General features: G+C 35.5%; 2 protein-coding genes across 7 annotated transcripts in view; both read left to right on the forward strand.

Annotated features, from left to right (window-relative positions):
- Positions 1-501, forward strand: part of LOC107003599 — a 7,703-nt gene extending 7,202 nt beyond the window's left edge. Inside the window, exon 3 of the mRNA XM_015201927.1 lies at positions 6-501. Coding sequence (XP_015057413.1) covers positions 6-501 — 496 coding nt within the window. The remainder of the gene's footprint in view (positions 1-5) is intronic.
- Positions 502-5,353: 4,852 nt separating this feature from the next.
- The window catches only part of LOC107002876 (dephospho-CoA kinase), a 15,543-nt gene continuing 4,008 nt past the window's right edge, over positions 5,354-16,888 (forward strand). The window contains exons 1-5 of one of the 6 annotated variants that reach the window (XM_027912915.1): positions 5,354-6,095; positions 6,263-6,480; positions 6,664-6,809; positions 10,544-10,981; positions 11,205-11,528. In XM_027912915.1, the coding sequence (XP_027768716.1) occupies positions 6,373-6,480; positions 6,664-6,809; positions 10,544-10,979 (690 nt within the window). In that variant the 5' untranslated portion in view covers positions 5,354-6,095; positions 6,263-6,372 and the 3' untranslated portion in view covers positions 10,980-10,981; positions 11,205-11,528. Of the gene's footprint in view, positions 6,096-6,246; positions 6,481-6,663; positions 6,810-10,543; positions 10,982-11,139; positions 11,529-16,888 lie in introns of those variants that run through there. The other 5 variants (XM_015201069.2, XM_015201068.2, XM_027912916.1 and 2 more) reach the window with 5 other exon arrangements.

Consider the following 16,888-nt stretch of genomic DNA (forward strand, 5'->3'; position numbering starts at 1 on the left):
ACTAGACAATGGCATGAGAAACTGCCTTTTGCACTTTTAGGATATCGCACAACAGTGCGTACCTCGATTGGTGCAACTCCTTATTTGCTGGTGTATGGAACTGAGGCTGTGATTCCAGCAGAAGTTGAAATTCCATCTCTTCGAATTATTGTTGAGGCTGAAATTGAAGATACCGAATGGGTCAAAACCCGACTAGAGCAACTCGCATTAATAGACGAGAAACGATTGACGGCTGTCTGTTTTGGTCAGCTTTATCAGCAAAGGATGGCTCGTGCATACAACAAAAAGGTGCACCCAAGACACTTTGAAGTTGGTCAACTGGTCTTAAAGCGCGTTCTCCCGCACCAAGAAGAAGCCAAGGGAAAGTTTGCCCAAAATTGGCAAGGTCCATATCTTGTCAAGGAAGTATTGTCCAAAGGAGCCCTGCACCTTACTGATGTGGAAGGAAAAACCACGGGCATAATTGTTAATGCAGATTCAGTCAAAAGATACTACATCTAATGAATTCTAAGGTTCTGCGACATGTTTGGGGTTGAAAGAACAGAGGCACCTCCGTAAAAAAAAAAATTCTCTTATTGAAAATTTTGAACTACGTTTGACCTGATTCCGAAAGGATACGTAGGCAACCCTTTAGGGGTTCAGTCATATCAAAAAAAAATCAGTTTTCCAGTATTTACAGAAAACTGGGGCATTTTTAGTTTTTTATATATATAGAATAAGGTCAGATCATAATTCTGTTTATTCTGGCAACCGAATTTTTGGTCAAATCTGAAAATGATATTAATCATCAAAGGCAAAAAAAAAAAAGAAAAAAAGAAAAAAAAAGAGAGTGTCTTATCGGTGAAAACCTTCATAGGCATCATAAGACGAAATAAAATCTTATAGGTGAAAATCCTACGGGCACCTTAAGATAAAGGGAGAGAACATCATGAATGAAATCTGCAAAGATGATCATTTCTCGACACCTCTGCATAAAGGGTACATACATCAATTGAAGATGACTCAGATTTTGAGAACTAAAAAAAATGGATCAGGGGGCAAGTCCAAGAGCATGTCATGGTTCAATCAAAGTCGACATATGCCTCCAGATAAGTTCTCTTTCTCATTTTTAAAGGAATATCCTTCATTAAGTTTATAGTTTTCTTGATCCAATCTTTCCTACTCTTAAGTTTGATATTTTTTTTTTTATTATTATTAGTTTTTTCTCCCTTCTCCTTTTGATATAATCTCTTGACAAAATAAAGTAAAGAGTGCAAAGATTACTACGGGTTCCCAAAAGTAAAGCTGAGTATTTGAGTTGACAAGCCATGGACCAAGGACTAAAATACCTCAGATTTTCACTCAAAATTCATGAAGGTCATCATTCTTTGGGACATCACTCGCACCATGATATTTGGTAGTACCAAAAGATCAAGGCCCCTGTTTAACAAAGAGGGAGCTTCAAAGGTTGCTTAAGCATGGAGTTGTAGTAGAGTTGGAGAAATTGATCGTGAGTATGGTCAAGTCGTTGGAGAACCAAGGCCACAAACCAACCACCATTTTAAACTAACAATTTTCTCTTTCATTTGCTCAACACAGGAAGAAAAAATGCCGGGTTACAAGTCAAAAGGAAACATCGCAAAAAGGAAGATCTCCAAAGTCTTCAAATGTTTGGTGTTTCATCTCATTCTACTCGCATTTTGCCTATCAATGCGAGAATTTCGTGCAATACGCACCAATTTGAATTCCGTGCAACAAGCACACGTCCTTTATTCATGGGCAATACGCACCATCCTTTGTTCATGTGCAATACGCACCTGTCTAAATTTCGTGCAATACGCACCAATCTGAATTTCGTGCAACAAGCACACATTCTTTATTCATGGACAATACGCACCATCTTTTGTTCATGTGCAATACGCACCTGTCTGAATTTCGTGCAATACGCACCAATCTGAATTCCGTGCAACAAGCACACATCCTTTATTCATGGGCAATACGCACCATCCTCTGCTCATGTGCAATACGCACCTGTCTGAATTTCGTGCAATACGCACCAATTTGAATTTCGTGCAACAAGTACACATCCTTTATTCATGGTCAATACGCACCATATTCATGTCTGGAGCAATACGCACCAACATTCATAGGTTATACACACCCTATTCACATTTTGGGGATACATCCAATCTCAGGACAATGCGTCTTATTTGGAACTCTCAGGGCAGCACGCTTCACTTAACATATTCATTCTAGGGACATTCTTCCTAGTTCAAGATTCTCATGTGTTTTCTTCTTTCCTTAAGGAAACATATTCCTCATGGGTTCTTCATTTTGTGATCTTGAGTTTTTGAGTTTCAACAACCCACTCAAGTTAAAACATGCACTTAAGAATGATCCACCAGCCGCCAAGATAGCGTGAAGACCGATCTCAAAGATAATGCACAGAGCAAGTGAAAGATCTAGACAAGATCCTAATAAGATACATCAATTAGGGATCTTGTAACATTTATAATGTAGAGAGACATAGTTCTCTAACTTTTTCTTTGTAACTATAGGCAGTAGATGATGACAAGCAATATGAAGCAATATTTTGGCCGTCTTTTAGGATAGTTTCGACTATCAAAGTTTCTCGAACTACGCTGATCTGATTTCCTTTTAATCAAGGATATGTAGGCAACCTCTGAAGCAAGGTTCGGTCATCTTTTTCAAAATGGCTTCACCGGAGTTTGAAACAGTAAAAAATTAGCCACTTCGTTCACTTTCTTTGCTTGAAAACTCTTCATGTTTCCAAGCAAAGAGGGGCATGCTGTGAACACCTAATTTTTGACGTGTTTATTTTACTCCTATAATATTTTTTGTAAGAATTTTTTTTTATTTCTTTGAATTTATGGTATTTGTCTTTATTAGTTTATTGGCTCAAATGATCCAATTTTGTTTAAATTGGGCTGATTTAAATCAATTCTGATGGCCCAATTGATCTTGACCCGGTCCATAGAAATGGTCAAGATTGAATCTCAACCATTCATGATATTTTGATCCAAGGGCTGTTATTGGACCCAAACAAAAATACAAAACTCTAAAAAATTAGCATTTTCTTTTATTTTTTATTTTAGATTTTTTGTCCCTTTCTTCTTCCCCTTACTACCATGCCGCCGGCCGGCCATCGCTACCACCACCATGCCGCCTGCCGGCCACCCCTTTTTGGCCGGAATTTTTTTAAAAAATTTACCATCTTTTCCTTTCATCCTCCTCTACCTAAATCTACAAACCTTTCATCCATATCTATAGCCAAACTCCGTAGATCTAAGGAAAACCAAATATAAATTTTTACTCTTTCCTTAGATTTATAAAGTTCCGGTCATCCTCATCCCAAACTCTTTACATAAACGTGTAGAGCTCTTCAAGGGCTATCATTTGATATAAATTTTAAGTTCAAAATCCATCAAAAAATTTTCCGGCAAAGTTTTCCGGCGACCTTCATTTACCCGGAAGTTATGTCAATCTTTCCCCCCTCTCAATCTTTACCCATATTCATCATTATCTTTTTTGGTTTGACCATATAAGTCGTTTGATGTCGGATTATGTTATTAATGTTCTTTAAGTTCATCATGTTGATGAGTTGCTTGAAGTATTATTATTTTGTTTTTATTTCGATTTTTATGTTTATTATTTATTTATTTTGACTTTTTTTTCTGCATTATTTTGTTGTGTTTGATCTTTAAAATTGTTTAGATGTTTAGATTTTGTGTTAGTGGGTCAATTTGTTGGGTCTTGATGAAATGGGTCAACATTTGGGCCTATTTTAAATTTTTTCAGATGGCCCATTAACTATTATTCAAACAATGAATAAAAGAAATGAGCCATCTAAATGACATTGGGCCTATTATTTTCTGATGACCCATATAACTATATTCAATCAATGAATAAAGTAAATGGGTCATCTAAAAGGGCAAAAGAATTATGCAATTAATCTGATTTTTTTTCTTAAAACAAAAAAATTAAAAAAAAAAAAGAATTTCATTGGCCATCTTGGGTGGCACCTTGGGAAAACAAAGAGTCCAATGCATGCATTGGCTATTAAGTTTTCAAGAAAGGTGGATATTAATGTGGATCACCTATTTAAACCCCCTTGGGGAAGAAAGAAAAAAAAGAAGATATAGAAAGAAAATTGCAAAAAATACTTACTTAAAAAATTTTCTTCTTAAAGAAAAAAAAAAGAAGAAGATATCTCTATTGGGTTGTCTTGGGAATTCAATTAATTTGCTCCTATATTTGCTTGTCATCAACTCTAGGTATCTCTTTTTTTACATTTCAATGTAATCTTTATGTTATTGTTATGTTTTGTTTTTTTTTTTGAAAAATTGTTGATATTTTTTGTTAAGCTTGTTATAATTCTCGTATGATTATGTTTATCCTTATGTTACTTTGTTTGTATATTTCTATTAGTTTATTATTCTATAGTGTTTTTCATATGATTATGTTTATTATGATGTACATATATATTATTAATCATTTTTAGCTTAAATTTTAGCTTTAGTAAGTAAAAAAAAAATATAAAAAAATAAAATAAAATAAGTAATTAAAATATAACAATTGCAAATCTTTTAGGTTTTCGGTAACTTTCTTTTTTAAGGAATGAACTTAAGAAAAAATATATAAAAAAAAACGTAAAACTAGTTATTTTTGCAAAAGGGTTTAATCTGGTCATTTTTGCAACAAAGAAAAAAAAATGTAAATTTGGTTATTTCTGCAAAAAAATGTAAATCTGGTTATTTCTGCAAAAAAATGTAAATCTGGTTATTTCTGCAAAAAAAAAATAAAATCTGGTTATTTCTGCAAAAAATATAAATCTGGTTATTTCTGCAAAAAAAAAATCTGGTTATTTCTGCAAAAATGTAAATCTGGTTATGTCTGCAAAAAATGTAAATCTGGTTATTACTATAAAAAAAATATGTTTTTTTTAAAAAAAAATCTCTAAAAAAAAATTAATTTTTGAATTGACTATTAAAGTAAAAAAATAAAAATTTGACTAACTTGACTTAATAATTCAACAATTAAAAATTTGTTATTTTGCAATCTTCTATCAAATAAGTCAAGTCATTTATATATATAAATTATTTTTTTTTACCAATTTGGTTATTTCTTAAATTTTTATCAGTATATAGATATATATAAAAAAATAATTTAAACTAGTATATCATTAGTTTAAAAGAGTGTTCAATTGTAATTTTGTAATTTTTTCTTTTGTTCTCATTGTCTAGTAGTAATTTTTTTTTTTTTGCTAAAACCATAAATAAATGCTAGAAATTTTTTTTATAATAAATAAATAAAAACTAATCATTTCTTTGTTTATATGTTGCACCATTTTCTTTTATCCATTCATGACGTTATTTTTTTTTGGAGTAATTAATTATTATTTATTTTTTAAAAAAAATAAAAATTAAAACTTTAAATACCATCATGTGTTCGGTTACGATCCTTGGTGTGTATTCTTTTCTAAAAGAAAGGTCTTGTGTGCGGTTACGCTCTTAGGCCAATCATTTTTTCCCCCTTTTATCCAAATTAAATAAATAAATTATTTTAGCCAAATATAAGTTAATAAAGCGACCGTGCTGGAACCACGGGACTCGGGGGTGCCTCATACCTTCCGTTCGGTGAACAGAATTCCTTACCCAATCTCTGTTTTTCGTAGACCCAAAAAAAAAAGTTTTTTTATTTTAAATTAAGAACTATCTGGTGACTTGAAACACCTAAAAAACTCAATTTCAAGTGACGACTCTAAAAAAAAAAACAAAAAAAAAACCGTCATATCCTCAACAATGATTGTTCTCTGGTTACGCTAGATTTTGATAAAAGAAAGGGGGGCCAGCGATACAAGAGCATTTTCCAAGCATAAAATCACGAAGCCGGCGTAAAAAGTGGGTGAGACTCGTCATTCTCCGCTTGCAAGTCAAGCTTTTCAAGAGAATCTTTCGGGATGTTCTGATGATCCTAATCAGAGCCAACAAGCAGGTCGAGCTGACATAGGCGGGAATTTGAACCCTTTTGGACTGGAGGGCCGGGTCAGAAGGACCGAGATTGATCTCAGATTGGGGTCAGAGGTGTGACAGATAGTATGTCTATCCTTTGATGCTTAATGCTTTTATGTGTAAAATGTTTCTATATTTAGTAAAGATGTTTGTAGTTTATGGTGTAATAAAAGTTCTGTGTTCAATTCTTTTTGGTAACCTCCAACTACTTGTTCAATTCCAAATTGATTTGAAGATTTCCTCAAATCCAGAAGCTAGTTGGTTGATGGAATCGTGAGAGAAGCAGAGGAAGAAACTGAGTTTGAGCAGCTGGAGTACTGGAGTTGTTCCTCGTCACTTGTTTTGTTCTCAAAATAAGAAAATGAGGATAGTCGGACTGACCGGTGGGATTGCTTCAGGGAAGAGCACTGTCTCCAACCTTTTCAAGGCTCATGGTGTTCCCGTTGTCGATGCTGACATTGTAGCTCGGGTAACTACGTTTCTCTTTTCCTTTTGCTATTCCGTTACCAGGTTTATTTAGTGCATCAAATATAAATAGTCTTAAAATATTATGCTTGATTAACTGTCAATTTGGGTATACTATTTCCATCCGCTAAAATTTGTGCAAGTTTTTGGCAAACTCTATATACTGACAAAAAATATTATTATGTAGAACGTTTTGAAGAAAGGAACAGGTGGTTGGAAAAAGGTTGTCGCCGCATTTGGTGAGGATATCTTACTGGAAAATGGAGAAGTTGATCGTGCAAAGCTAGGTCAAATAGTATTCTCTGATCCGGGAAGACGTCAGCTTCTTAATAGGTAAAGTTTGGTATGAAAATATGAACTAGTTGCTGAGTGAAGGTCTACTTTTTTAGTCTTACTGGTTTATTGTTATATAATTTACGCGTTCAACTTGTATGATATAATGTTATGATAAAGGAAAAAATGGATCAGCAGATAATTAGTCCCTGTATTCAGTCTTTCAATTAGATCAGCAGATAATTAATCCTATATTCAGTCTTTTCTGAGTCGGCTCGTCGCACCGGGCTTGCATAGTGTGGGTTATCTCTCCTATATGTGGTTTGCGAGTTATTGCATAGGATGCTGGGGCTTTACCCCGTGAGCACCCAAGGATAGCAGCTGCGGGTTTCCCTTGCCATTATTTGGATACTTTTTGTCTAATTCAAAGAAACAAAACTAGTACTTCCTCTTATTTTCTTATGTTCGCCGAGTAACATTAATAAAAAAGGTTCAGGATAGTTCCTTTCTACAATCAAAATATATGAAGAAAAACCTTATATCTGGAAAACTTCATCCTATAGATGATTCTGGTTTGATTTGGTGTGGTGATTTTGGAGCTTCCTTGAGAACTTAGTTTCTCTTTCCACACAAATGAGACAATTGTTTCCGTGCCTGGAACTTGAACTCAGAGAAGTAAACATGAGGGGTGAACGCAGAGAAATAAAACAAGTAAACTGCTATCAAACTGTTATATTCCAGAATATTAATACTAAATTCTTAAGACATCTCTTATCTTTTGTTTTTTCTTTTAGGTTAAAACATCTCTTATCAGCGACATTTATTTTACTTTGGTCAGTAAAGAGTAAAATCTCTTTGGGATTGGCAGTTTAATAGCTCTTTGAAAAATGAAGGATTAAGGCATAGTTGTTTTTGTTACATTAATCTTGTGTTTATTGTAGTCTGTCCTTTTTAGTTAGAGAGTTGTGTGTTAGTTTAGAGAGACATGTGAAATGTAGAAACCTCCAGTTTTATAGGTGATATCATTTTTTAGGATAAAGGCATGGTTGTTTTTATTACATTTACGCCAAGTCTTGTGTTTATCGTAGTCTTTTCCGTTGAGTAAGAGATTTTGATGGCGGTTTAGAGAGACATGTGAGATTCAGTCATTTAGAGAAGCTCCAGTTTTATAGAACTCTTATTAGGCTTAAGAAAGTCAAGTTATTGAGTGATGAAATGAAGTAGCCTGAATAGAGTGGGAACCGATACAGAGCATATAGCCAACCTCAAATTATTATGGGCCTGAGGCTTTGATTAATTAATTGAGAGTACAATTCGACAAACAAATATAGAAATTAGTCAACTTTGTGGGATGTTATGCTTGAAGTTTAACAGCGAATATAGAAATTAATCAACTTTGTTGGATGTTATGCTTGAAGGCACATGACCATGTTAATTGGAGCTTCCTTCTTAAATTTCTATCTAAAAGGCATGGCCTTTGGTGAGAAATGGATTAATTGAATCTCTTCGGCATAAAGATTGTGAAATTTTCTATCTTGGTGAATGGGTGTACAGAAGGACCTTTCCCTTCCGTGAGAGGTTTGAGGCAAGGTGATCCTCTATCACCATTCCTGTTTCTTATTGCAGTGGAAGGACTGAACCAGTTGTTTAAGATGGTGAAGGACAGGTTGTTTTTTGAAGGGGTTTAAAGCTGCAATCAGGGAGACAATAGTGCTGAGATTACAACAGATGACTCTTCAATCTTCTGTTATGCTGATATGACCAAGTAAAACATCTGAGAGTTATTCTGGTGATCTTTGAAGTAGTATTAGGGCTACATGTTAATTGGAGTAAGAGCATGCTATTCCCAGTTAAGGAAGTTGCCAACATCCAGGTGCTAGCAGCTATCTTCAGATGTGGGCGGGGTCATTTCCAACTATTCATCTATGGCTCTTCCAGGGGAAACAAGTAAAGCTTGAGAACTCTGGATTGGGGTATTGAAAGGTGTGAGAAGAGGCTAGCAATCTAAAAGGGCCAATATCTCTCTTTGGGAGAATATAGTTCTGGTATATTGTGTTCTGGAATCTGGATGCACCATCTACATATGTCATATCACTGGTTCCTCTTTTTTTTTAAACATTAAAAGTTGTCTCTGGTTCTGTCACCTTGTAAGGTAAGAAACAGAATTGGCACATTAAGGAGGAATTTCATATGTCAAGGCAACAAAGACAAGAAAGTACATTTGGTTAATTGAACAGTCTCATTACTGACAAAAGGAAAAGAGGCTTAGGCACAAGGAATCTAAGTGCTCATAATCAAAGTTTGCTTGTGAAGTAGTTTTGAAGGTATTACTTGGAGACTAATGCTCTATGGAGAAGGATTATTCATGACAAGTATGGCCAAGATGGACGGTGTACAAGAATTGTCAACAACCTCTATGGGGTGAGCCAGTGGATCTTCCTGGAACTTTATGATTGACAACACCAGTATAAGAGTGGGTAAAGGAAGAAAAACTCTATGCTGGAATGATGACTGGATTGGATATGGCTCTGTGAAAGAACTGTTCCCTGATTTCTATAGCATTGCGATACTACCTGAAGCAAATCTAGAAACAGTAAAGGGAGTGCAGAGGTGGAACATTACTTTCAAAATACTACTACATGACTTGGTAATGGAAAGAGTTGTTGAATTGTTCAAGATATTGAATTCCTTCCATGGTCTCAAAGATTCTGACGACACTTGATCTGGAAGCCTGACAAAGAAGGGGTCTTCACTGTCAAATCTTCCTATACCTTATTGTCTAGGTCAAACCACCAAATTGATCACTGGCCATGTAAGTTCATATGGAAAATAAGGGCTTCTTTTAAGTTTCTATTTTTCTCTGTCTAGTAGCAAGAGAAACCTACCTTAAGAAGGGGATTCCAACTATGCTCTATGTACCATGTGTGGTGCTACTTGGGGAACTAACTGTCATTAATTTTTACATTGTTCCATTGCTGGGCAACTGTGGCAACTATTCCTCAACATGGTAAGTCTCAGGTGGTCTGTGCCAGCAACAATTTGTGAGTTATTGATGTGTTGGAACTACGATGGTGGAGCAGTGAGGCAGAAGAGGTGGTGGAGACTTGTCCCAGCATGCATGGACAATCTGGAAGGGAAGGAATTGTAGATTTTTTGAAGACAAATACAATTTTGTGCAGAAAGTCAAGATGAATTGTATTCTTTTGTTTCATTTTGGTGTAAAGAAAACTATGTAGAGGAGGATGGGTCACTAGTTGATATGATTGATCCTTGTGAAGCAGTATTCCTAAGCATGGTTGGGTTTTTGTAATGATTGTTTCCACTATTTACTGCTGTTTTGACTCATATGTTCATATGTTCATGTTACCATTTTAAAATGTGGCATATCTTACCATTTATGACAACAATGATCCAAAACATTGGCCACTTAAAATTGTACCTTTGACATTGGCAAAATGCTGCTGCTTCTGGAGATTGTATTCCGTTTTCGGTATCTTATTGAGTACATTAGTAGCCTTTGAGGTTAATCCAATGGAAATATAGCATTAGCTTTCTGTTCTGCTGAAGTTGACACTCAAAAGGATCTTGGCTTCTTGAGAAACAAGATAAGGAGAAGCAAAAATATCTTGAATAACAAAATGTGGGAGGTTACTAATTTATTTCTTGCTTAACTGCAAATTATATTATATTTTAGCCTAGTTTTATCAGATTGTCTAAGATTTAGATTGGTGCAGGATCACATAATGGTTTTTGTTTCAATGTGAGTTTTTGAACATGGGATTGTGTCTATGTAGGTTGCTAGCACCATTTATCTCACGTGGTATTTTAATGGAAGTTTTGAAGCTGTGGATAAAGGGTTGCTCCATAATTGTTCTTGATGTTCCTCTTTTGTTTGAGGCCAAGATGGACAAGTGGACTAAACCCATTGTTGTCGTTTGGGTTGATCCTAAGACACAGCTGCAGCGGCTCATGATTAGAGATGGATCAATGGAGGAGGACGCCAAAAGCAGAATAAATGCACAGATGTCCCTGGATCTTAAGAGGTCACAGGCAGATATTGTGATTGATAACACCGGTTCACTGGAGGCTTTGCATGAACAATTCCAGAAAGTGTTAACTCAGATTACAAGGCCCTTGACCTGGACCGAGTTTATGCTCTCAAGAAAGGGAGCTTTTCTGGCGTTGTTCTCCATTTTTATCGGTGTTGCGATTTGCAAGAGAAGTCCATAAAGGTAATAACTCACCTAATTTGATTTAACACAATGTATGCATTTCTGTATGGCAGAAGAGTTGCTCCTTAATCGAGCTCTACTGTGTATGTACTAATTATTATTATTATTTTAAATAAACTGTGTGTGTACTTCCAACATGAGCTTTTATGCTTTATTAGATACTTGTTTGAGACGTTAAAGTTGAAGTACGATAATTTGATTGTACATTTGGACTGATTCAAAGAAAGGAGGGATTCTGCTGCATTTTGGAATTTCTTTGGAGCATCTGGAACAACTTGATCTGAGATTTCTTGTTTCCTGTTGAAAATGAGTTCTCCTTCCGCCACCACCCCTGATAAAATGATTTTACTAATAGGATATTGTCATGTGCTGTACAAACTAAATCAGGCCCCCAGTTGATGGTTGGTTTACAATGGCATCACAATGTGCTATTCCAGTGTTGTCTTGCTTCTTGTTTCCTAGTGACTTTAATTTTTGTTCGAGGCATGTAATGATTCCAAGGTTTTGCTTTATAAAATTTATCTCCCAGGGTTTTCTGTGATGTTAATGTTATTGTGGTTAATTTGTTAATTTAGAGAAGATTGAAGTGTTTTTCTTTAAGAATATCTTAGAGAACTGAAGATACCCCAAATGGCTAATTGCTAAATCGGGTAATTTTCTGGAATGTGCAAAGCTAATTTTAGAAATATCTACTACAGTTTGGAGTCCGGGGTTTTTGGCTCATATTAAATCATTAGTGGCTGACTTTTATATTGAAGCAAAAAAGGTTGGAAAGAAAAATGTGTGCTGTGGTTAAAGAAATCTTGCTTAAAAATTATTGCTGGTTGCTAAACCTGTTGTTTATACTATTTATTGTTTCAAAATACCTGATTTTATTAGGAGATCTGTAGTTCACAAATTTTTTGTAGTAAGAAATAAGGTGTAGTGTCCATAGTTTTAAAATCTAGGTATTTGTTCTAGTGATCTCTAGTATAATGGACTTTGGTCTTAAATCTGATTGTTCTTGTGGTAGTGGTAGAGACAGTTTGCCCTGCTAAGATAAAAACTGGAACTTAGAGGAACTCCTTGTGTTATCTAACCTTCTGAGTTAACGACTATCTTGGGAAGCTAGGAACTAATGTTTCTGTGCTAATGGTAGGTTGATTGATCTGAGAATTAATGCAGCAAAAACCCAGTCAGAATGGAATGAGGTTTATATTGAAAATAGGATAGAACCAAGTTAGTCTTTAGCTGAACTTCCTACACATGCATAGTTTCAAAGACATGTTCTTTTATGTGGTTTCAATGGTGTCAGTTAGATAAGATGATATGATTTAGTGCATTCAAGAACCAAATTATTCTTATATTGGTACTCTATAATCGATCATAATCAATAAACATACAATATTCAGTGATGACAAGTGCAGGCTATTGCACAAGAATTTAATATTAAGTTTATTCCTTTTTAACTCGATATGCACTAGATAGTGGACACCTGAGTTACCAACGAAACCATTAATGTCTTTGATCAAGAAGGTCTAGAGGAAAACCCAAGAAGTTGTAATTTACCTTAATCACATCATCTGGCTGAGCATATATACTAGAAGGCCTGGTGCATGTTAACTGGATTGGCCCTGTTTCAACTAAGCTTTTGACAAAGATGCAATCTTCCATGACAAAGTCACAGTCAAGACTCTTAAGATGGAGGGAGGGGGCACAATCTCATCCAATATGGCAAATAAGGAGACACCATGAGAAATTTGTTAACTCAATCAAAAAGCATCTACCATTCATAGCAAAGAAACACACTAGCAGGAACAATGTCGAGTTGTGGCATATCATTATCAAGCAAATACAGATTTATTTGACATTTAGTGTCTTAAACTAAAGCCTACATTTAGTTCTGAATACCAAAGAGAAAGCAAACATCCACAATGGAAACACTGCTGAAACCAACTCCTCCTTTGGATACCTACAAAGAATTAGAAGGGAGTAAAAACAGGATAATGCAAGCAGCAGATCACACTATATAAAGAATCCATCTCCATAATCATCATTCAACAGTAATCGAAAGCTATAACAGAGGGTTAGGTAGACAAAAGACATGTCCCAAGTTCCAAAACATCCAACTGAATGTTTTTCATTAGTCAAGTAACAAGTAAAACAAATGGAAGTGCAAGCCTAACACAAAATCACGATTAGTTCAAAAACACACTAGGTCATGACACACAACACAGATCAAATATAACCTTTTATTTGTAATAGACATATCCTTTCAAACTCCACTATCTCAATTTCATGAAGTTACTTGCAATCCTTTGAACAGTAACCAGAATATCCTAAACTGCTGATCACACCGATTGTTCAAGATTGAAAATTACAAGTTCTCTTTGATCCTAATTATTAAAATAAGAATGATAGTAAGTGTAGCAACCAGTGATCCACTTCCACCAACCTAGCATGTCATCTTAGTTTTTAAAAAAAATTTGCTCTCTAAGATTGGTACTTAAAGATGTCACTTCTTCAGACTTAAAACAAAATGAACTGGAAATAACAAGCATTACATTTGTAACAGAAAACGGTCTCAATTTCATGGAATTCTACTGTCCTCTTAGCAATAAGCAGAGTGTCCCAATCATTGGATCATGCTTACTTACACACTCCAGAAGAGAAAAATGGGAGTTCTCTTTAGTTCTTATTATACAAGAATAATAGTATTTGTAGCAGCCGATGTTCCATTTCTTCGGCCTAGCAAGCAGTCCAAATTAGAAAACAAGTTTTGAAGATAACTCCTAAAATTTGTACTTGAAGATCTCACATTTTCGGATAAAAATAAAATGAACCAGAAAAAACCATTTAATATAGCGTAAACAGTGAAGATAAAAATCTACAGGTTCTAATAGCTCCATCTGTTCTGTCAAGGCATAGTTCAGATAAGTAGTGTTTTACCTGTACAACTTTCCAATTGATGGCTTGTTGAATATAGTGCCTGGCTGTAACTAACTATTAGTTAGCTGACTGACAGGTGTTAATTAGTTAGCTAATAGTGTAGTTAAGTAATAATGATAGTTAGTCTGATAGTTAGTTAACTAATCTACAAATTGTATATAAGTAGTTTGTACATGTAATTCTCAATTTATCAATAGAATCCTTTCTCTTTCTTCTTCATCTTTCTCTCAAGCTCCATTGTCATGGAGTAGTATCAAATCAATGGAACAGTGTTAGTTTACATGGTATAGAGCACTAATTTCTGCCTTCGTGGCATCTATCCACTGTGGTACTTTGACAGCTTCTGAATAGGTACTAGGTTTAATAGTAGTTGAGGCTGAAAATTACATAAGAAATCCTTGTATTGAACATATAAACCTGTGTAGCTCACAACATTTGATATGGGATACTGGCAACTCCTTTTGTTGTTAGTCATCACAAAATCTTTGTGCCAAAGAGGTGGTCTAATGGATCTATGTGGTCTGCTATCATTAGGTGCAACATTCTGTTCAATTGGAACTATAATATCATCATTATTTTCTTGTACATCATCATCTCCATTGCTTTGTACAACATCACCAGTTGACTGTATAGCAACATCAGTCGACTGTCTTATAGGGGAAATTACATACTCAACGTCAAAAAATGAGTCAAAATCTTCTACTGAAACAGGAGAAACAACCTATTCCTTGTGTCTGGATGTGCCAACTTGCTCTGAAATGGAAAAACATGTTCATTAAAATGAACATCTCTACAGACAAAAAACTTCTTGTTTTCCAAATCTAATAATATATAGCCCTTTTGATGAACTCCATAACCCATCATAACAGCCTTGATTTCTCGTGGCCTAAACTTATCTTGTTTGACCAAGTTAGTCGCATAGCACAAACAATTTATCACTCATATGTTTCAAGTCTGGAACGTTATGATAAACAAGTTCATATGGAGTCTTCTTGGCTAGAGCAATAGATGGAATCCTGTTAATAATGTAGACAGCAGCTTCAATACAAACCTCCCAAAATCTGTCAGGCAAACAACCTTGAAACTTGATAGCTTGAGCTGTTTCAAGTATATGCCTATGTTTCCTCTCTACCACCCCATTTTGCTGAGGAGTATATAGACAAGAACTTCGATGAATAATACCAAGGGATTGAAAAAGATTTGCACAATGCTGATTAAAATTCAGAGCCATTGTCTGATCTAAAAACTTGGATTTTCTTATTGAATTGAGTATGAACCATACAATGAAGTTTTTGAGCAAAAAAACATCAGACTTAACTCTCATAAAAAATACCCAAGTCCATCTAGAATAGTCATCAACTATAGTAACAAAATATTGCATACCATCATATGTGGCTGTTGTAAGGACCCCATACATAAATATGTAACAACTCAAACAGTCGACTACTCTTAGTGACACTAACAAAAAAAGGAACTCTCGTTTGTCTTGCCAAAGGGCATATATCACATTTGTCTATATTGAAACATGACTTATTCTGAAAAAGTGTAATTCTTCTTAAAACTGACATGGAAGCATGTCCCATCCTTCTATGCCATAATGCTGCATCAACCTCCTTTTGTACTGCTAGAGATTTTCGCTGGTTTTGTGTCCCTCTCTTTGAGTACATTACATAGAGTCCATCTTGTTCCTTACCAATCTCCCTCACCTTCCCGGATGAGAGATCCTGAAGTGAGTTGCTCAAATACCTTTGCGACTCTAGTGAGAAGATCTCCACTTTCACCAACGGAGATATTGAGTACGAGCTTCTGGACTTTGATATCCCTCATTGGATTGCTCAATTTCTTCTTTGAAGCCATGGCGGCAGGAGTTTAGGGTTCACACATAGAGAGAGGAAGAAGAGAAGAGTATGAGTTGTTGAGAAGGAACTTCAGTGAAACTGGGTGCTTTGGATTTGGTATTCAGGAGCACATTGATCTTGGAATCAAGTATGATCCTTCAACTGGTACCTATGGTATCAGAGCAGGGTCTATCTCACCCGATGTTGGGGCGCCCAAAATCAAAATTGCTCACGTACCAGATGCTAAGCACCCTAGGCGTGAGGTGAGGTGTTAAAGAATGACAAAAGTCCCACAACGGTGGTTAATGAGATGGGTGGACTCTTTATAAGGCTTGAGCAATCCTCCTCCCCTTGAGCTAGCTTTTGGGGTGTTAGTTAGGCTTAAGACCTAATTTCACATAGTATCAGAACCAGGTTTGACTCCATCAAGGCTGTAGTCAATTTATACATTCACCTAAACAATCTCACATGGAAACTGCTAACAGATTGGTGAAGTGTTTGACTCCATCAAGGTTGTAGTCAATTTATGCATTCACCTAAACAATCTCACATGGAAGCTGCTTCCAGAGTGGTGAAGTATATAAAGCAATCACCAGGAATGGGAATTCTCATGTCATCATTCTCATGTCTTCTACTGTTTCTTCTAAGCTACAGGCTTGTTGTGATATTGATTGGGGTTCATGTCTTACAACTAGAAAATTAGTGAGTGGCTATGCAGTGAAGATTGGTGATTCACTTATCTCTTGGAAGTCAAAGAAGCAGTCTACTGTTTCTAGAAGCTCAGCGGAGGCAGAGTATAGAAGTCTTGCTTCAACAATTGCTGAAGTTGTTTGGCTCATTGGTCTGTTTGAGGAATTGAGATTATCCATTCAGTTGCAAGTGGATATATCATGTGATAGAAAGTCTGCAATTCAAATAGCAGCTAATCCAGTATTTCGTGAGCGTACAAAACACATTGACATTGACTGTCATTTATTCGTGAAAAGATCCAGTTGGGATTGATCAATACAGTTTCTTTGGCCTCTGCAGACATTCTTACTAAGGGGTTGCTTACTTTTCAACGTTTATTTGATGTCCAAGCTAGGTCTTAAGGATATCTTCATACCACCTAGCTTGGGGGGGGGGGGTGTTGAGTATAGTG

Source organism: Solanum pennellii, chromosome 11 (genome assembly GCF_001406875.1).
Source record: "Solanum pennellii chromosome 11, SPENNV200".
Taxonomy (NCBI): Eukaryota; Viridiplantae; Streptophyta; class Magnoliopsida; order Solanales; family Solanaceae; genus Solanum; species Solanum pennellii.